The sequence below is a fragment of the Nicotiana tabacum genome, chromosome 8, assembly GCF_000715075.1.
Source record: "Nicotiana tabacum cultivar K326 chromosome 8, ASM71507v2, whole genome shotgun sequence".
Taxonomy (NCBI): domain Eukaryota; kingdom Viridiplantae; phylum Streptophyta; class Magnoliopsida; order Solanales; family Solanaceae; genus Nicotiana; species Nicotiana tabacum.
Genome location: NC_134087.1, coordinates 185,772,793 through 185,794,764, shown reverse-complemented (window position 1 = coordinate 185,794,764; position 21,972 = coordinate 185,772,793). Strand labels below are relative to the sequence as shown.

The window sequence follows — 21,972 nt, the reverse complement described above, 5'->3', positions numbered from 1 at the left end:
CTTAAAAATTGTTTTTATTTTGTTCAAAAGTATTTTTTTTCCTTAAAATTGTTTGACAAATACCTAAACTTTTTTTAAAAAAAATTGGTTAATAATAAATTTTTTTTAAAAAAAGCCAACATGCTATAAGCATGAGACTAGATGCAATATTTGTATAAGCGGCATTTGGACAATTTCATATAAAAAGTTCTTTAGAAAAGCTTAAGGGAGATCTTAGAACTAGTCATTATTTTAAAAATATTTTCTCTTACTACTATTAAAATAATGTACAAGGTTGTACAAAACAATCAAAAACTACCGTCCAAACAAACATATCCTACCTTTTCTAATTCTTAGCTTAGATGGCCGGCCAGCAACGAACATTCGAACTATTTGCACTATTAGATGGCCAACATATTGTTCAAGCAACCCTTCAAACGCAAATAACCCTTTTAAGTTGTGATCTGAATGACGAACCTACCAAGATCCAATATAGAGACCAATAATTTCTCAAAAATAACCCTTTTTAAACTATCCATGCATTCAAACTCGAGGGATACATTGGGGGGATTTGGACATAAGAATTTTAAAATTTCGAAAAAAAATAAATTTTTTGTAAGTAAGAATATTATTTAAAATTAAAATTATGTTTGGACATAAATATAATTTCAAGTTATTTTTGTGATCTGAAATAAAAATTTTAAAAAATAACCTCTTAGAGTTCCTAAATTTTCAAAAAAATCCGAAATTAATCTTTAAATAAAAATTTTATGGTCAAATACTAATTTCAAAAAAAATAAAAAAAATCGAAAAAAAGAATTTTTTTTTATGGCATAGTCGAGGAAAAGGTTTTTTTTTAAAACAGAAGAAAAAGCACACACCAATTTTCTTTTGAAAGAAGTAAAATTCTAAAGTTTTCATTAATCAGCAGATCCAAAAGATGAGTAATGAGGTACAAATGGTAGAAACAGTAAGAGATAATTAACAACCCCCCCCCCCCCCCCCTCAGCTGCAAAAACAAGAACAGTTTTTGAACCTATATACAAAAATCAGCCCTTAATCACTCTCTCTCTAATTAAGTTGTCATTATCAAGCTTCCATTGGTGGGGCAAGGTTAAGATCAAGATTTAGTTCTCTTCTAGCTCCGCCGCCTCCTCCGTAATAGTTCTCGTTCGCCGCAGTCGATGAGCTCGAGTCACTATGAACTACCCTACCACTAACGCCGTTAAACTCAACTGCCACCGGTTCAAACCTGTACGGCTTTGGCCGGTTCAGTACTCCGGTTGGCACAAAATTATTGTCGAACAACAAAATTGGCTGGCCATTTGGCAGAACCGCCACTGTCGGTTGCTGATGAAAAATCGGAAACCCATTTCGGACATGGTTGCCACCCTCACCAACGGCGCCGAGATGTCGCGTGAGGTCGAGCTCAAGAGGCGCGTGAACGCCGGTTTCTCCACTAGAGGACTCTGCAAGGCCACTGTTGTCACTAGTCAGAGCTCCCATAACGGGTTGATGATGGAAAATCGGAAACCCATTTCTCACCGATCCAACTTCTGATTTACAACCACCATGGTCAACGCCTACAGCGACGGTTCCAAGGGGGCGCGTGAGGTCGAGCTCAGACGGCGCGTGAGGAGCGTGAACACCGGTTTCTCCACTGGAGGACTCTGTTGGTCCACTGCTGTTACTGGGACACTGATTCTCCGACGGCAAGGGGAAGTTCGTCTTGGCTTTGGGTCCTCGGAACTCTCTGGCGGCGGCGTCATAAGCCCTTGCCGCCTCTTCCGCCGTGTCGAAGGTGCCTAACCAAACCCTGCTCTTCTTGCTGGGATCACGGATTTCAGCAGCGTAACGTCCCCATGGCCTCTTTCTTACTCCTCTGTAGTGAACCTCTTTCACTCCGTTAGTTTTAACATTTCCTCCTTTCAAACCGCCATTTAGCTTTTCTTTCATAGCCATTTTTGTATAGCTGATATGGTGTATTTTGTGACTGGACGTGTAAAGAAACAGCTTGAGAAGCTGTGGTTCTACTTATGATGTGTAGAGGTGCTTATATATTGGAGGATAGAGGGGAAAGCAGGGAGGGTAAAAACTGTCTTGCATTTAACGGTGTATAATAAGCAAATCTTCTAAAAGACAATGGTACTATTGGATTTTTTTTAAGTAATTCTTTTGTCTGCTACCATTTGTTTGGACATAATTTAACTATGGTTGTTCATGGTTCGGTTTGGATCGGTTTTTTCCTAAAAAAAAATCAAATTAAGTAAGTCGGTTTTTTAAATATTAGAACCAAACCAAACTAATTAAGTCGATTTTTCTCAATTCGGTTTATGTCGATTTTTTGGTTTTTTCGATTATTTATCGATTTTTTCTTAAATATAAGACATACACTACCAAACACATATTCTGGCGACCACATTTTTAATGTAACACTATCAAATCAATTGCCCTTTGAGAAATTTATTATTTACCAAAATATATTGATGATAATTGAATCAGTGATGAATAATTTAAGGACTCAATTAAAAATATGTTATTTTTAACACGAAATGAATTCTTACACTAAACAAAAGAAAACTACCAATCAAACTAGAAAGTAAAGGTAAAGAACTATATTAAAAGTGCAAACTATTAACATTTACCATAAATTTTTTGAAACTTTGTATAACAATATGCATATATATAGGTGTAATAATAAATTTGCAATAGCTACTCTTATAGTCGGTTTGGTTCGATTTTTTTTCTGATTAAAATTAAAACCAAACCAAATTTGATCGGTTTTTAAAATTCAAAACCAAAACCAAACCAAACAAAAAAGTATAGTTTTTTTGGTCGGTTTGGTTGGTTTTCGGTTTGGTTCGTTTTTTTGGATTTTTATGAACACCCCTAACTTTAATCATATTAAGTAGGAGTAATTTATGTGCAGAATATTGAAAATATCCACAATTCAATATTTTATTATTACTTTGTTCATTATATACTAAGTACTTAAAAATAGAGAATTTAAATTTTAAAGCTTGCTTAAAAAGTAATTAAATATATAGGTTTCCACTTTAAATAGAGAATTTAAATTTTAAAGCTTGCTTAAAAAGTACTTAAATATATAGGTTTCGCGCACATAACTCTAATGTTTTTTAAGTAATTAATGCCCAAAAAGAAATTGGGCCGAATTGTCAGTTTTCAACTTGGTATACTTGCTTCTTTCAACTTCAATCAAATGGTAAAATTACTTGCCACTTAAAATTGATGGTAATATATTTGTGTTGGTTAAAATTAGTTCGTATTAAATACTCGTCTAATAGAGCAACACGTGAAATCAGAGACAAATAAAAAGTGAGACAAGTGAAAATTAAAACCGGGGGCGGTAGTTTCGGTTGGCACCAGGAAGCCCCGAAGGGAGTGTTGCTCATGAAGACAAACGAATGTCTGCCACCCGACAGCATTCGATGAAGAATATTTTGCGGTATTAAATACATACTCCATTATAGAGAACATGGCATTCATAGCCTGCTGTTATACATTCTTCAATAGTCCCCATAATTGTCATTTAAGATGGGCTTGATCCTAGGACCTTGTTCCCCAGGTGCAACTATAAATAGAGATTTTAACAGTCATTGTAAGGGGACGAATTTTCTGATAAGCTTATGTTATATACTGTTCAAAAACTCAATAATATTTTATTGCTTGTCTTCTAATATTTGTATTACTGTCTTCGGGAACTATGCTCTCGGAACCAGAGCTATTTGTTGCTTTATCTCGATTTCAACTCTAAGTCCTGCATTTTATTTAATTTACTTATTATTTTGGGATCGAATTAGTACGTTTGTCTGTAAACCATGTTACAAATTCAACTGTACTATTTTACGGATAAACAGTTTGGCGCCCATCGTGAGGCTTAGGCAGTTGCAGAATTGGGTTGGTCCTTGCATCTATTACTAACCTGTTTAATTCTTTATTTCTTAGCGAAAAATCATAAAAAGGGCTGATAATGATGTCAACATCACACACAATGTTGAGGCCCAAGAAAATCAGCCTCAACACGAAGATTTGATTAGTGCTACCCGCAACGAGGGGGATGAAGCCACGCCGGTCCATTGCGGACAATATCCACGACACGTCCGGGAAGTAACTCCTAATGATGTTGAGGACAAGCACGTTGCGAAAATAGTAAGAATCGTGAGGGAACAACAAAAGGCAATTATGGGCCATCTTTCGTAACAAGATCAGTTCATGACAGAGTTGAAGCAAGCGTTGTCGGGTGCTTCCAACAATGTGAATGAAAAAGGTCCAGTTCCTCCAGGCGCTCCCGCAAACCAAACAACACAAAAGGTTGATAATAATACCCTGAAAGGTGAGGTCGGCTTCGACAGGGCCGTGGGGAATGACAACAAATCTAGTAACAATAACGAGAACTATCCCTTTAAAGCCGAAATCATGCGGTTTATAAGGGAAATAAATGCCCAAATGGATCAAATCTCTCAAAACACTATACGAAGTTGATGCTCGCTAGCCAAAGATAGTATAGTTTAGTGATCGTATCCCCATGGATTGGATTTAAACAATGCTCAAGCAATTTCTAGCTTACGCTATTCAGGATGATCAAAACTTGATTTGTAATGGTTATAAACTATGATTAACTACTAAAGTAAAGCTATTCACAATTGACTTCAACAAACCAGCGATTAGCAAAGTCGATTTTTTATCAATGTGAGGAGCAAGGGTTTTGACGTGATAGGTGCAAGGTTTTGATTCTGGATATGATACTGTTATATTTTACTCTTGGGGTTCTATCGATTCTCATGAATTTAGGTGATTAGCTTATGCTTCCGATTCAGACTCCTCTCTCGATTAAATCTAAATCTTTCAAATAAATTAATGTGAAGTATGATAGAACTTGCAAGAATCTATTGGTAAGAATGATCTAAGAGAAACTTCTCTCGAATATTTCTCAATCTTAATTTAGGAGAGGTCACAAAGCTCTTTCGATTATTTTAAAGAAGTACCAAAATAAATTAAGGCATGCATGCAACAATATTCAATATTATGCTCTTCTTCCAATTAAACAAGATTATGAATAAAATCACAACTATAGTAAAGTTCTTCCAATAAATTCAAGCCATTAAGTAGTAATTAAATCCATAAACAACAACCAAGTCACCAAATCACGTCAAACCCTAAGGTAAACTACTCCATAGTTATAAAGGCAGTCATCACAAAAAGAGTTAAAGAAGAATAAAGCATCAATCTAACATTACGATCCAAACTCTGGTATTGAATTGATGAAAATATGATGAAATCACGTCTCTTGTAGACTACAATGCTCTCCCAAAGCTTTCAAGGTCAAAAGTCTCCTCAAAAACGTATTTTTATTGTATTTATATCAAGTAGGAACGAACCCAGACGAAACAACCCTCTTTGAGCCGAAGTGGAAAAACCTACAAACTTTTTACACTTCATGTATCGCATAGTGCTACACAGGGTGCGTTGCATTAGTGCATTTTTCCCGATCGTAAACTCTCCGAACATAACTTTTCTGACAATTTTTTTTAGTGATGCTACACATTATGCCACGCACTATACATAACATTAGTGTGTTTTCTGTCAGAATAAAAAACTACAAGTCTCTGAACTTCTCAAATTTCTGACACACATTTGCACTGAGGTGTCGCATTGTGCTGCGTATGGTGCGAAGCATTAGTACAAATGTCATAATCCTTGATATTTCTTCAAACTTTCGTATGAAACACCGATCCACGAGCACCGGACACGATCCTGGTTTGATTCCTTGTCTTTTACTCAGACTTCAAAGCTCCACTTAGTTGATTTAACTCCAGAACATCTTTTTAACTCGGAATCAACTCCTACGAAGCATAAAACACATAATAAGTGCAAATAACTATCATTTAAGCTAAAAAACGCTCAAAGTACAGTAATTAGAGTGTAAAATACGGCTAAAACATGTGTTCCTAACCTACCATCACGCACCATTGAAAGGACCGGACTCAAAGAAATACACTAAGTTGTTGTTCAAACCAAGCGTGGCACCAGAGTAAATCCTAAAGCGGTTCAAAATGCCAGACGTGCCAAAATATGATGGGACTTCAGATCCTTAGGAGCACATCACCACCTATACAATGGCGGTGAAAGGAAATGACTTAGCTCCACATGAGATTGAGTCTGTCTTGTTGAAGATGTTCGGGGAGACCTTCACAAAAGGGGCACTGCCATGGTAATCGCTTTTACCTGAGCACTCAATAGATTCCTTTGAGGTGCTCGCATATTCTTTTATTAAGGCCTGTGCGGGGGCCAAGAAGGTATGGGCTCGAAAGACCGATATATTTAGAATTGCGCAAGGAGAGACCGAAATGTTGTAGGAGTTCATGACCAAATTTCATAAGGAAAGGATGCTGCTACCGGTCGTACCAGACGGATGGGCAGCCAATGCATTTACTAAAGGGCTAAATCCGAGGAGTTCGGACGCTTCCCGAAAACTAAAAGAAAGTTTGCTCGAGTTCCAAGAAACAACATGGGCAGATGTCCACAACTACTACGAGTCGAAGATAAGATAGATGATGACCAGCGCGTTTTCCAGGCATCAACCAAGGGTCAAGATCGAGAAAAGAATAAGGAAAAGTTGAAGGATGATTTCGACGCAGATCAACAGTCTTCTAGAGGACGGATATTTCCTTACAAAAGGGTCGAAGGATGCGACAGAGGTTTTCCAGTCGACAAATAGATTGGCTACCGATAGGAGAGCTGATCGTGGACGGAGCAACAAATCTTTGCAGAACAAAGAGATATTAGGATACCAGGATTCCACCTACCCCAGATTATCCGAATATAACTTCAGTGTCAGCGTAATGGAATTGGTATCCACGATAATGAACATTAAGGAAACATGATTTTCGAGGCCGATGAGATCTGACCCTAGTCAGAGGGATCCTAATCTATAGTGCGAGTACCATGGGACCAATAGTCACCGGACTGGGGACAACCGACATCTGCCCGAGGAGGTGGTGAGATTGCTGAAAAATGACCACCTTAGAGAATTCTTAAGCGACCGGGCTAAGAATAACTACAGCCGCAACCAGGATAACTTGAAACCCTCAAAAGCAGGAAAAATCCTCTTTGTCTAATGATCAACATGATTTTTTTTTGGGGGGGGGGGGGCGAGATTAATGGTGTAACCTATTCTACATCGAAAAGGACAAAAGTATCGATGACCCATAGTAAAAGATTACGGGAAGTCATCGAGGACGATATCACTTTCACGGAGGAGGACGCAGTTGGACTCCTACTACACAACGATGCCCTGATAATTTCTCTTAATATTTAGATTTTAAAATTAAACGTGTTTTTGGTGGACTCAGGGATTCAACCAATATTATCCAATGGAGAGTGATGCAACAAGCCAAGCTAACCAGAAGCACTATTCCGGCCACAAAACTCCTCGCCGAATTCAACTTAGTATGTATGACAACCCGAGAAGAGATTCTGCTGCCCACCAATGCCAAAAGGGTAATGAAGACGACTCTTTTTGAAGTAGTAGAATGCGATATGGGCTACGATATTATTCTTGGAAGACCACGACTACATGAGATGAAAGTTGTGCCATCAACATACCATCAACTTCTGAAATTCCCGACTCCGGAGGGAATTAAACAAATAAGAGGAGATCAGCTGGCAACAAGGGAGATGAACACAGTCTTAGTTTCCAGTAGCAAAAAGGAAGGAGCGTGTGACATAGCAGTTACAGGAACCGACGCCTGCTATCGAGCCAAACAAAGTGAACATGGGAGAGGAGCCATCGGAATCCTATCAAGTACCAAGATACTTCCAGGTACCAAAGGAAACGGATGAACCAAATCCACATCGGAAGAACTCGAGCAAGTTGCATTGTTAGAAAAATTCTTGGAGAGGAAGTTCCACTTGGTGAAATGATTAAACCCCGAGCTCAGGTTAGGATTTATAAAATTTCTTAAATTCAACGTTGACTGTTTTACGTGGTTGCATGCGGATATGACAGGTATTCCGCCAGAGGTGGCCTTGCATAAGTTAATCCTGGATCCTAACATCCCTCCGGTAAGACAGAAGAAACACCCTATTACCGAAGTCAGAAACAAATTTGTCAAAGAAGAGATAACTCGGTTGCTTGATATCGGTTCAATCCGGAAGGTAAAGTATCTTGACAGGCTAGCTAATAATGTAGTAGTTCCAAAAAAGAATAATAAGTTTTGCATGTGCGTAGATTATAAGGATCTAAATAAGGCGTGCCCAAAAGACTCGTTCTCATTGCCAAACATTGATCAAATAACTAATGCGATGACCGAGCACGAGTTGATGAGTTTCCTCGAAGCTTATTCCGGGTACAACCAAATTAAATGAACCCGGAGGATCAGGAAAAATCTTCGTTCATAACAAACTTTGACACATATTGCTATAATGTGACACCTTTCGGGCTTAAGAACGCTGGAGCCACTTTTCAAAGGCTTGTGAATAAATGTTTAAAAAACAAAGAGGGAGAACCATGGAATTTTACATAGATGATATACTGGTTAAGTCTTTGAACGTAGGTGATCATCTTAAACAATTAAAAGAAACATTTGACGTCCTAAGGAAGCACAACATGAAGCTTAATCTCGAATAATGTGCCTTCGAAGTTAGCTTAATCTAACTTCGAATAATGTGCATTCGAAGTTAGCTCCGGTAAGTCCTTAGGGTTCCTAGTGTCACAAAGGGGGACAAAGTCGACCCCGATAAAATTAAATCCATCAAGGACATCCCCGACCAGCTATCAAACGTTAAAGAGGTTAAAAGGTTAACAGGAAGACTGGCCGCTTTGAGTAGATTTAATGAAGAATATTCTGCAGCATTTAATGCCTAGTCTGTTATAGAGATTATGACATTCATAGGCTGCCATTACACATTCTTCAATAGCCCCCATAATTATCATTTAAGATGGGCTTGATCCTAGGACCTTGTTCCCTAGGGGCAACTATAAATAGCGATTTCAACAACCATTGTAAGAGGATTAATTTTCTGACAAACTTATGCTATATACTGTTTAAAAGCTCAATAATACTTTGTTGCTTGCCTGCTAATATTTGTATTACTGCCTTCGGAAACTCTGCTCTCGAAACCTAAGCTTTCTGCTACTTTATCTCGATTTTAAAGCTAGTTTTGCATTTTATTTAATTTACTTATCATTTTAGGATCAAATCCATTCGCTTATCTATAAACCACGTTACAAATTTAAATATACCGTTTACGGGTAAATAATATCATACTTAAATCAACATACTAAAGTTGCAAATATTTAATCATTAGTGTATGTATATCTTGATTGATTTTATGGACTCTTACCACAATCATTGTAAAACATTCTTAAATGGATAAAAAGAAATTAGAATATTTATATCTGTCGTCTTGAATTCTAATTTTTTATAGTTTGATTTGTTTTCATTAATGGTTAGACCACATCTTTAAATATGGCATATGGCTTAAAATCAAAACTTTAGCACTCGCTATCTAAACAAAACCAATAAATACATAATATTTTATAGTCATAATTAATTTAATATGTTTCCTTTCTTCTTTTTGCGTGAAAATTCACTAGGTTATGGTATCCAGGGGTTAGTATAAAGAAAGAAATATACTCTCTCCGATTTACAATAAATGATCAATTTGTCTTTTTATTTTGATCCAAAATAAATGTCCATTTATATAATTAGAAAAAGTTTGTTTTGTTTTTTCAAAAATTACTCTTATGTACATATCCCTAAAAAGTCTTTTACTCCTCATATTAAATTATATTGCAATATTTAATTAAGGGTAGTCACACTAACTATTTTTGTCTAGAATTTAGTATTTCCTTAATAAGTGTGCCCAAAGTAAATTGGTCACTTATTGTGAAGCGGAGAAAGTATATTTTTAATTGCTTTAAAAATAATAAATAACAAAATTTATATTTATACGTATATTATTATATAATATATAATACTATATATTTTCAATTTGTGGATACAATTAGTTTGTTATCAACGGTTAATTTTATATTTTCTCCGGGTAAAAACGCGGTCAACGTAGCGTTTGACAGGAGATGGGAGGCCGCCCAAGAGAGTAATATTATAGAAAAAGGTGTATGGGATTACGTGGACACGCGGGCATTTTCAAAGACAAAAGTGCTATAGATGTTGATTGACGGCATCTGCCGGCTTTTTGATATTCCTTCCGTTTCAGTGAACCTGGGCATAGAATTTAAGAAAATAAAGAAATTTTTTAAATTTATAGTATAAAATAAAATATATATATATTTTATGTGGCTATAAATCATTACGTAAAGATAAATTATTTCTAAATAAAGAAAATAGTCATTCTTTTTTGCATGAATCAAAAAAAAATAGGTTCATTTTTTTTTTACTGGGAAATATATTATTCCACGACGATGACGGCCGCTGTTTACTGGAATGAGGTTTGGTTTTGCTGTCCTTAATTCTAGAACACGCTTTTCCTCCGACACGTGTAATCCACTCTTACTAGTATGTGAGTGTGACAACACCAACAGCCAAGATTCTTCCTTTTGTTTTGTTTTACTTCTACACATGGCTTTGTAAATATTTGACTTAGTAAAACTTACGTAGTAATATATTATAGGCAACTAGATCTACCCACATTTGGGTGAAAAAAGAAAAAAGAAATGGAATTCGATCGTGGTTGGTAAATGCCTAGGCCTAGGAGTGCAAATGCCTGAGTTTATACTTTATAATTAAGAGATGATGACCAATTCGAAACGAAAAAATCTGCTGCGTATTTAGCTCCTTTTACTTTAATGATGCTTGCTGGTGGCAAAATAGATTAAGAAAATAATTATTCATTCATATTATCACTAAAAAGTAGATTGGATAATAAATTTTTAAAAACGAATCAAACATGAACATGAATCATATTATCCACTCAAAAAAATAAATAACCAATGAATAACTGATGAACAAGTAATGAGTTTAACTTTTACATTTGTAAAGATTCAGATTGGAGGTTTCTCAAGTTTGGAAGACTAAAAATTCTTCCAAGTGATCATATTCAAGAAGACATGGATAATATGAATATCTATATTATCCGTCAATAACCCATTTTTTGTTCGTGTTAAATATCGATGGGGTCTGATAATTTATCCTTTTTCATATTACTCGTTTTCGACCCACCAATATCCGACCTGGTCCCGTTTGCCACCCCTATGCTTGCATAGCCACAATATCATTGGAAGTTTAAAAGTATAAATTTCTAAAATCTTAAATTATTTTTTGAATTTTTGTAATCGGGTAAAAAAATGCTAAATAAAATAAATTGGAAAAGCTATTTTAAATCGCTTTTCAACTAAATACTTAAAAAGAAGATCTTCCTCAACTTTTGCAAACACTAATAAAAATAAATTGGTGTTCAATTGATAATACTCTTCGCAAAAGATTGAAATTTTTTACTTTTAAAAATTCTTCAAACTTTTTTTTTCAAGTAAACGCCACCTTATTTTGGAACACCTTAGCCGCCGAGTAATGACTCATTCATGTTTTCGTCTAATGGGTGTCGGTGAGTTGGTGTTGTGCGTATATAATCAACAGGTGGTACTATCGATTACTAGTACTCCTACTCTTTTTTATTACGTGTGAGTAGGTCGAAATTTGTTTCTAACACTTAATGCAAAGTAACGTCACGGAAAGGGCCACCCGAGGTGGATCAGGAGATAGCAAGGCTCGTTGTCGGGTGCGAATGATGGTCGAGGTCGAGCACCACAAAAGAGCTGTAACGGCTAGTTTATTAGAATATGATATTGAAGAGAATATTCCATTGTATATTCTCTACACATGTACTATTAAGGTTTATTGAGAGTATGTCCCATATAAATAAAAACAAAAGGTCAAAGGGGGGGGGGGAAGAGGGGGGACGTAATTTTTATTTGGTAAGAACACTTTTCAGAAGAAGATTCTCTCTCTCTAGCAAAGATACAAATATTGTCTTTCATCAACATTCTTGCATATATTATTCCACACTTTTTCATTAGATCCAAGAGTATTTCGAACATTCTAGGATTTGTCTGTCACACATCATTGTCAGGAGGAACAATCATCTAACTCATTCATTATTGGGTGAATCATTTCTCCTATTTACTTAAATATCATTTATTGTTATTTATTGCTAGTTATTCCTCCATTATTGCTCATGGTTTTGGAATATTTAATGCACAATACCATTAATTTCCCCTCGGATCAATCCTATTAGGGGTGTTCATAAAAACCCGAAAAATCGAACCAAATCGAAAACCAGACCAAACCGACCAAAAAACCGATATTTTTTGGTTTGGTTTGGTTTTGGTTTTGAATTTAAAAAACCGATCAAATTTGGTTTGGTTTTGGTTTCAATCAGAAAAAACTGAACCAAACCGACTATAGGAGTAGCTATTTAAAATTTATTATTACACCTATATATATATATGTATATTTTTATACAAAGTTTCAAAAATTTAATGATAAATGTTAATAGTTTGCACTTTTAGTATAGTTCTTTACCTTTACATTCTAGTTTGATTGATAATTTTCTTTTGTTAAGTGTAAGAATCTATTTCGTGTTAAAAATAATATATTTTTAATTGAGTCCTTAAATTATTCATCACTGTTTAATTCAATTATCATCAATATATCTTGGTAAATAATAGATTTCTTAAAGGGCAATTGATTTGATAGTGTTACGTTGAAAATGTGGTCGCCGAAATATGTATTTGGTAGTGTATGTCTTATATTTAAGAAAAAACTGACAAATAACCGCAAAAAACCAAAAAACCGACATAAACCAAATCGAGAAAAAATCGACTTAATTGGTTTGGTTTGGTTTTAATATTTGAAAAACCGACTTACTTGGTTTGGTTTATTTTAAGGGAAAACCCGATCCAAACCGAACCATGAACACCCCTAAATCCTATATTATCCGTATTTTGAAGATCTACGTTTAGGAATATTATTATTAACTAGGTTTAACCCATCATTACATAAATATAAAAGCTTAACCCAAAGTTATACTTTTTAGCCAAATAATTTGATGCCGTCTGTGGGGATTTCTTAGTTAAATTTTTAGTTTCCTCTAGATCTATAACTAGTACGGACTACTAACGTAAGAAAAAAGAGAGGGACAATAACATGATTCCTTTTTCTTTGCATGCACAGATCTAATATAGCAGGTAACAGATAAGAACGAACGAGGATAATGGGCGACCTCAGAACCAACCTCTTGAATACCATTAATGAGATTTCTGAAGCGGAGTGGATACAATGCCCCATGCCTCCCCAGGCGAGGCGGATCACCTCTCCCCCACTGTAGCATCATAAGATCTCTCGTAAAGGAGCTTCCACATCCGAGGTGGAAGAAACGCCACCAACAGTAAAAAAGCTCCTCGAGGTTTGGCTAACTGACACACTAACAAGTATCCTCCATTAGCCCGCTCAAGATACAGTTGCAGAAAACACGAGGACTTGTGTTATACCACAATCGGACGAGCAGCGTGACCCTTTTGCTCCTCATCCGACAGGTATTACTCACAACATCATTAATAGTGCAGGTGATGACTGTCACACCTCCCTTTTCACCTACACCCCGCAAGGGCGTAAAGGAGTTTTTCCATTTAAAGGACAATCGGAACGGGATTTAATTATAAATTATTCAGAGTCGCCACTTGGGAGATTAATGGTGTCCCGAGTCACCGGTTGAATCCCGAACCGAGGAAATTTATGACTCTGTTAACAGTCCGCGAACCAGAAATCCGAGTAAGGAATTCTGTTAACCCGGGAGAAGGTGTTAGACATTCCCAGGTTCCATGGTTCTAGCACGGTCGCTTAACTGTTGTATTTGATTTTATCTGATTTTAGTACCTGCTAGCTTATGTGCCTTTATTTGTAAACCGCTTTTTATCATTATTTATTTTAAAGAATTACGATGTCGTGAAAACGCAATTCGAACCCCGTCGCAATCAATGCGCCCGTGATTGTCAACACATTTCGACTTCATCGAGATTTGGATTTGGGTCGCATCAATGTGCACCCGAGTTTAGGAAAGTAATTTTATTAAGAGCGCGTTTAAAGCAACTACGCGTTTGTACTTTGCGAGGGCCATGGAATTTCAACTAAATGGCACACCTCGATTTCTAAAGGATTAAAATTAATTAAGTGAGGGCCATGCAATTGCAATTTTGTTTGGCGAGATTCGTCTTAACACTTATTAAAATACCCATTTGAGAGTGACTACAATTTTCTAGTGATCAAATATCCCTAAAAGAAGAAAGAGAGCTGAATTACATGTAAACTGAATAAAATTCAGTAGTCCAACCTCAACAATGAGCTGGACCCCTGATGGGCTTAAGAAACAGCCCAAAATTTGGTCAGGCCAGATAACAGCACCTGGGATCGAATCCCTTAGGAGGCCCAAACTTACGAAGGTCGCTCGTGTGACAGCCTGAGATGGCTTATTGTTGAGCCCAGCAAAGCCTTGATTTCATCTTAACCAGACGCCTCCTGAAATTACCTTTAAACTATTTTAAGTTTTCAATAATTAACAAAGGGGAAACAATGCGCATCTACTCGAATTAGAAGGAAACTAGTCAATTGAATTCCAGTTTCTGCACAGACCAATTTATCCACTGATATTCCGGTGAGTTCTTAGACATCATCAAGGTGAAAATCAAGTTGTAAACACAATCTCAATAGCATAAAGCAGACTAACTACTTCTGAATTAATTCACGCCAACATCACTATCAACCTATCATGTAATCAACTAACACTAGTGTTCACTTCATAATAATCACATGACTATGAAATATAACAGTTTATATAGTTCATTTAGCAGAAAAGCAATGCACAACTTAAAACAATATCCATGAATTAAGCACTGAATATGTAGATCTGGAAATTAGATAAATCAGAACTCAATTCTGCAAGTAAATTCATTCTTCACATAATTCATTTCTGCCCACTTGAGCTCACAATCATCAGGGATACAATTGTGTACCTGGATAAGGGAAAATATGAGAAGGAAAGAAGTCAGCTACTTTGAACAGCAACAACAACAAACTCGACAATATATCACCACAGAACAGGCCAGGAACTGCTTTTGAAAAAACCAAAAATACAAGCAGACTCAACAGATCAATTCAACACACACTTGAAATGCACTCCCAACCCTCACAGCTGAACCTAGATGCCTCTGCAATCCTGCTGGACCTAAAACCCAACTGAAATCCAAAACTAGTAATGAAACAGTAAAACTGTTTTTGATTTCTTCATTTTTTGATGTTTTATTTTTGAATACTTGAATTGAAATGCTAGCTGGAATTGAAAGCAGGGAGGAGATCTTTTGGTGGGGATTTTTGGGCTGAAAGTTCAAGTCCCCTTCCTCAAGGATGCCCTTTTATAGGTGATACAAGAGGGTTAATCATATTTTGGGTTTTCTTTTTAGTCCCTCCCCTATTGTCAGTTTAGTCCTCTTATTTCTAACTTGTTACTCAAGTAAGCACCCCTATTGTGCTGAAATGTGCACTAAAATCCTATTCTAGAAGGCCCTAGGGTATTCTTCTACCCATGCAATACCTGTACTTCCCTTTCATCACTTTGAAATTACTATTCCTATCAGAATTACCCTTTTCCATGCCCAAACTAATCCTGAAAGCTTCTCAAAATTACTGATTCTACCCACATTCTCAACAACTATAACCAATCCCCTAAATTAATCCAAAACTAACTAAGACTGATTAATTAGAACTCAGAAATTAACTAATCAAACTACCCAATCCCAATTGTTCAATCACATTAACTCAATCAAACTAGGAAAACCCAGAAACCAGGATCAATCAAAGCAAAGCTTAAGCTACTGATCAATTATAAATGAAATTAAACTAATTCTTAACCAATAAGCTCACAATCGACCATTCAAACATCAAACTCAGAACTAACAGAAATTGACAGAACTATACTAATACATAAAAATAAATCGTAAAATTAACAGAACACTTAATGAAACCAAGACTGTAACTAAAACATCAACCATGCAAGTAAAAGAAACAGGAAAACTCACGGAAGCACGAGAAACTCTGGCCAGTCACTGACGTCCGAATCCTTTCAGATTTTTGACACGCAACATCCCTAACTATGTGTTCTTACAAGAGAACACATGGTTAAGGATATTACGTTTCGAAATCATAAAGATTTTGGTTTAGGGTTTTGGACAGAAATTCTTAGATCTGAAATTCGAGCCGCTTCACAGAGATTTGAAGAAAATTAATCATGGATTAGGGTTGAGGGAAGACCGGGGATTGTGTGGTGTGATTTTGGGCTGGTTTGGATAAACCTGCAATCTGACCGGAAACTTCAATCGAAGATTCGACGAGCTCCGGTAACATTCGAGGAAAACTAATAACGGGAGTGGAAAGAGGGATTCATGGGGGATCTATGGTGTTAATCTGGGTTTGAACGGTGTAAGTGGCGTTCACCGCCGGCGAGGGATTTAGGGGCGGCGCGGATTAGGGTTTGAGAGGATAGGTGGGGTGAGGAAGACGAGGGACTGGAGGGGGCTCTCCGACCATTTTAATTCAGAATCCTCGTTAGTTCCGGACCGTTGGATTGATGAGATCCAGCGGTCCTGATTCAGAGACCACGAAACGACATCGTTTCGATTAGAAGGGGAAACGGACCGGGTTGCTGGTACTTGGGCTGGTTTGGATGAGTGAAAAAGGGGCATTGGGCCAGGCGAATTTAGCAAAGAAGTGGCCCAAATTTTAGGTCTTTTTAAGACCACCTATTCCATTCTTATTTTCTTTTCTCTTTTATTTCCTTTTTCTCATTTTAATTTTTTTTTCTAATTTTTCTAATTTTTATAAAGATGTAAAACTAACATGAAATCCTGATTGTTTCAAAACCAAGACTAATTAATTCCTAAAATTGTTTAAAAACTATTTCATGACGAATTACTAATAAAAATCATTAAAATGCAAAAGTGAACTAATTTTGTGATTTTTATGTTTTGTTCTAAGCAAATTAAACCTTAATTGATACTAAAAAAAATATAAAAATGCATATTTTTGTATTTTATAAAAATTAACATGCGCAAATAGAATGCAACAATTATCAGAAAATGACACCAAAATGCACAAAAATTGCAAAAATAAAGAAAAATTATTTTGTTTGAGATTTTGGGAATAATCATATTTAAGGAAAAAATCACGTGCTCACAGCTGCCCCTCTTTATGAAATGTTTTCGGGCAAAGATAAGTGAGCAAATACGAGCGATTTTTGCCTGTTTGAAAATTCCGTGTGAAGCATTTTTGAAAAGTTTGACCGCATCCTGCTTCGGAGGTTGCCTACATATCCTGGGCTAAACAGGAATCATGTCAGTGTAGTTCGGGAATGTCTGGTAGCTGGGACTACCAGGAACTGTGATTTCACTGCGCTTGCTGCTGTTACTGCTTGCTGACCTCCCTTATTACACCACGTCAAAGATAAAAGAAGCTAAACTAACTATGCTCTATGAATTATAATAATCCTATCTAAATTCTTCAAAACTTGCTCTTGTACTTCCTTGTTGCCTTGTTGTCTTGTGTTTCCTTGTTGCCTCATTGTCTTGTGCTTTCTCGATAAAATTCCCTGTTGATATTCCCCTAGTGAATTGAGATGTTATTCCCTCTCTCCAAACTGCTGAACTTGAATAAACTCGAACTCGAATGTATTCCTCTGTTATCCAGGCGGGCTCCTGACTGCTGAACTTAAAATTGAAACTACTCCTCTATTATCCAGGCGGGCTCCTGACTTCGACTGCTTAAAATATTTAACACCTCCATTCTCCAGGCGGGCTCCTGACTTCGACTGCTTAAAAATTTTTAACACCTCCATTCTCCAGGCGGCCCCTGACTGCTGAACTTAAAATTGAAATTACTCCTCTATTATCCAGGCGGGCTCCTGACTTCGACTGATTAAAATATTTAACACCTCCATTATCCAGGCGGGCTCCTGACTTCGAATACACCAAGAAATTGACTGAAAACAAAAATCTGAATTGTGTGACCTCTGTTCTTCAGGTGGGCTCCTGATTGCTAAAATTAAATCGTATGTCTCTATTCTCCAGGTGGACTCCTGATTGATAAAATTAAATTGTATGTCTCTATTCTCCAGGCGGACTCCTGATTTCTGAATTTTGAATTCTGTACCTCTGTTCTTCAGGCGGGTTCCTGATTGCCAAAATTAAATTGTATGTCTCTATTCTCCAGGCGGACTCCTGATTGCTAAAATTAAATTGTATGTCTCTATTCTCCAGGTGGGCTCCTGATTTCTGAATTTTGAATTCTGTACCTCTGTTCTTTAGGCGGGTTCCTGACTTCGAAATAAACAAAGAGATTGATGGGAAGCTAAAAACTTGAATTGTATCACCTCCGTTCTTCAGGCGGGCCCCTGATTGCTTAAAATTTGAATGGTATGTCTCTATTCTCCAGGCGGACTCCTGATTTCTGAATTTGAAATTGAATGTATTCCTCTGTTATCCAGGCGGGCTCCTGACTGCTCCAAACAATTATGAACCTAAGGTGTTACTTCTCACTGTACCAAGGTATCTTACCCGGGTATATGAATTACGTCCTATTATCCAGGAAGGTCCTGACAACTTGCACTTATTCTAATCATGCAAACTTTGCAACCAAATTATATTCCCCTATGCTATTCAGGATTATCTTGTATTTAATCAAACCGCACTTTGCGATCAAACCTGATTACTGCTTGTTTTTCCTTCTTGGAGAATTCCTCCTCAACGGCTAACTTTCTGCCCCTGTTTCAATCAAAAAAAATTTCGTCAGTTTAAAATGGTGGTTAGTTGATGGCATTCTTGCTGAAAAATCCTTCCACTGCCTTGCTTTGTGTTGACTGCCTTCCATGCACTGACCCTAAACCGCTTGACTTTCTGGCCAACTTTTAAATTTACCAACATCTGGCGACCTAACTGTTTTACACCCATGTTGTTATTTTATTTTTCCGACCTTTTGTTTAAGCTTTTGCCTTTCCCACGACATTCCCCAATCATTTCACCAATGAAACTTCCGTTAATTCCCTGTATTCCACTTGACATCAAATTGTTTTTGACATGCTCTGACCACGTTGAGCTTTACAATTCTGGAAGCTGGTAGTGAGCTTTGAAGTCCTTTCTGCTTGCATTGACCAAAACTGGTACTGAAACATCTAAGCTAGATGAAACCCTCAAAAGAAAATGAAATGCGATGATTTTTGAGTTAAGGATAAGAAGAATCCAAAACCAGATGACTGTTTTAAAAAGAGAAGGAGAAGAAACTTATCTGAGCGAGACAGCTGGTGCCAATGGTTGTGACATGCATTTTGGATTAACCGGCTCAATCTATCCAAATAACCAGCTTTCAATTGCCATACTTTGTTGCCCAGAACTTCCATCAATTGTTTGAATTACCCAGACCTTACCCTTGCTTTCCTGCGGTACCTCGAAACATTTTTCCACCCACAGACATTTTTCCATTTAACCGTTTTTCAACTCACTTTCGCCTCAAGGTGCCCGCGAGGGTTTTCACCAATAAGACTCTCTCATTTATTTTCTCTCAGCTCCCGTCGCCTTACGGTGCCCGTGAGGGTTTTCACCCATAAGACTCTCTTATTTTTATCTTTTGTTCTTCTTGCTTGAACCAGAGTGTTGCCACTGCCACGAATTGTCGTTACCTGCTCGATTTGGCGTTTCCTAAAAATTGATCAGAAGGTCTTTCTTTGGACCATAATGTAGGCTTTTGGATTGGGTTTGAAAGAAAGGTATGAAAGGCTCAAACAATTCAAATGGGCTTAAGTTACAACTTTTGGAATCCAATTTTCACAACAATCACAAATTCTGCCCCAGTTTCTTGCTTGGGGATTTTTGGATTTCTATTTTGGTATGACTGAACCTCGGAGTAAGGTACGTACCCTTTCGGGATCAAGTCAAACGTAGTTCACTGTATCATAATTAACTTTGTTGTTGTGTTTTTTTCTTTCTTTCCTTTTCTTTCTTTTTCTTTTCTTCTTCTTTCTTTTTCTTTTTCTTTTCTTTCTTTTCCTTTTCCTTTTTTTTCTCTTCTTTCTTTTCTTTTGCTTTTCTTTCTTTTTCTTTTCCTTTGTTTTTCTCTTCTTTCTTTTCCTTTTGCTTTTCTTTCTTTTTCTTTTCCTTTGTTTTCTCTTCTTTCTTTTATGTTCGGCACTTGTGTTCCCTGGTAGTGCCGTTGATTCCGAAAGAGGGGTATGAAAAATAAGTAAGGGTCAAAGGGGATGACAAGGGATAAGAGTGTTTGGATAGAAGGACAAAACGCCTTCATCATTTCAATCTTTAAGATATGCCAAATACAAACAGATACATTCAGAAATAAAGAAATCATACATAATATCTCTTGACCGCATCAGAAATGATGGCCATTTCTATACATTTTCCTTCCACATCTGTCAAATACAATGCCCCGTTAGACAACACTCTGGTTACCACAAATGGTCCCTGCCAGTTTGGGGCAAACTTTCCTTTTGCTTCAGCCCAATGAGGCAAAATCCGCCTCAGTACTAACTGTCCGACTTCGAATTTCCTTGGACGCACTTTCTTGTTGTATGCTCTTGCCATTCTTCGTTTGTACAGTTGGCCATGACACACTGATGCCAATCTTTTCTCGTCAATCAAACTCAACTGCTCAAGACGGCTTTTCACCCATTCATCATCATCGATCTCAGCCTCCGCAATGATTCGCAGAGACGGGATTTCCACCTCTGCGGGTATTACTGCCTCGGTGCCATATACCAATGAATAAGGAGTCGCCCCCACCGAGGTACGAACGGTGGTGCGATATCCTAACAATGCAAAAGGTAATTTCTCATGCCACTGTCTAGATCCTTTCAACCATCTTCCGGAGTATTTTCTTTATATTCTTATTGGCTGCTTCAACCGCACCATTTGCCTTGGGACGATATGGAGTAGAATGCCTATGGGTAATCTTAAACTGCTCACATGTCTCCTTCATCAAATGACTATTAAGATTAGCCCCATTATCCGTGATGATTACCTTCGGAATCCCAAACCGACAGATGATATTTGAATGCACGAAGTCGACTACAGCTTTCTTAGTCACAGACTTGAACGTCTTAGCTTCCACCCATTTGGTAAAATAGTCTATAGCTACCAGAATAAACCTGTGCCCATTTGATGCTGCTGGATCAATTGGCCCAATAACATCCATGCCCCATGCAACAAAAGTCCATGGTGCGGACATCACATGTAATTCTGATGGTGAAGAATGAATCAAATCTCCATGCACTTGGCACTGATGACACTTACGCACAAAACTGATACAATCCCGCTCCATCGTGAGCCAATAATAACCTGCTCGGAGAATCTTTTTTGCTAGAACGTACCCACTCATATGCGGTCCACAAACTCCAGAATGTACCTCAGTCATGATAGATGTAGCCTGTCTCGCGTCAATGCATCTTAACAACCCGAGATCCGGAGTTCGTTTGTACAACACTCCTCCACTAAAGAAAAACCTGCTTGCCAATCGCCGAATCGTTCTTTTCTGATCACCAGTGGCCTGTATCGGATATACTCCCGCCTTAATGTACTCTTTGATATCATGGAACCATGGCTCGCCATCAATTTCCTCTTCTATCACATTACAGTAAGCATACTGATCACGAACTTGAATTTGCAACGGATCAACATAAGCCTTATCTGGATGATGCAACATCGATGCCAAAGTAGCCAAAGCGTCGGCAACCTCATTATGAATCCTTGGAATATGCCTGAATTCTATGGCCTGAAACCGTTGACAAAGCTCATGCAGACACTGCCGATACGGTATAAGCTTCAAATCCCGTGTTTCCCATTCTCCTTGAATTTGGTGTACCAGTAGGTCCGAGTCACCCATGACCAAGACTTCCCGTACACCC

The 21,972-nt window shown here is 37.3% G+C and overlaps 1 protein-coding gene across 1 annotated transcript; it reads right to left on the bottom strand.

Annotated features, from left to right (window-relative positions):
* Positions 1-863: 863 nt before the first annotated feature.
* On the bottom strand, positions 864-2,029 carry LOC107777998 (ethylene-responsive transcription factor 4). The gene has a single exon (XM_016598173.2). It carries the CDS (start codon positions 1,939-1,941, stop codon positions 1,069-1,071), a length of 873 nt encoding a protein of 290 aa, XP_016453659.1. The 5' UTR covers positions 1,942-2,029; the 3' UTR covers positions 864-1,068.
* Positions 2,030-21,972: the final 19,943 nt, after the last annotated feature.

Excerpts from the sequence above, each read along its gene's own strand:
- LOC107777998 (XM_016598173.2), bottom strand. The coding sequence starts at position 1,941 with ATGGCTATGAAAGAAAAGCTAAATGGCGGTTTGAAAGGAGGAAATGTT.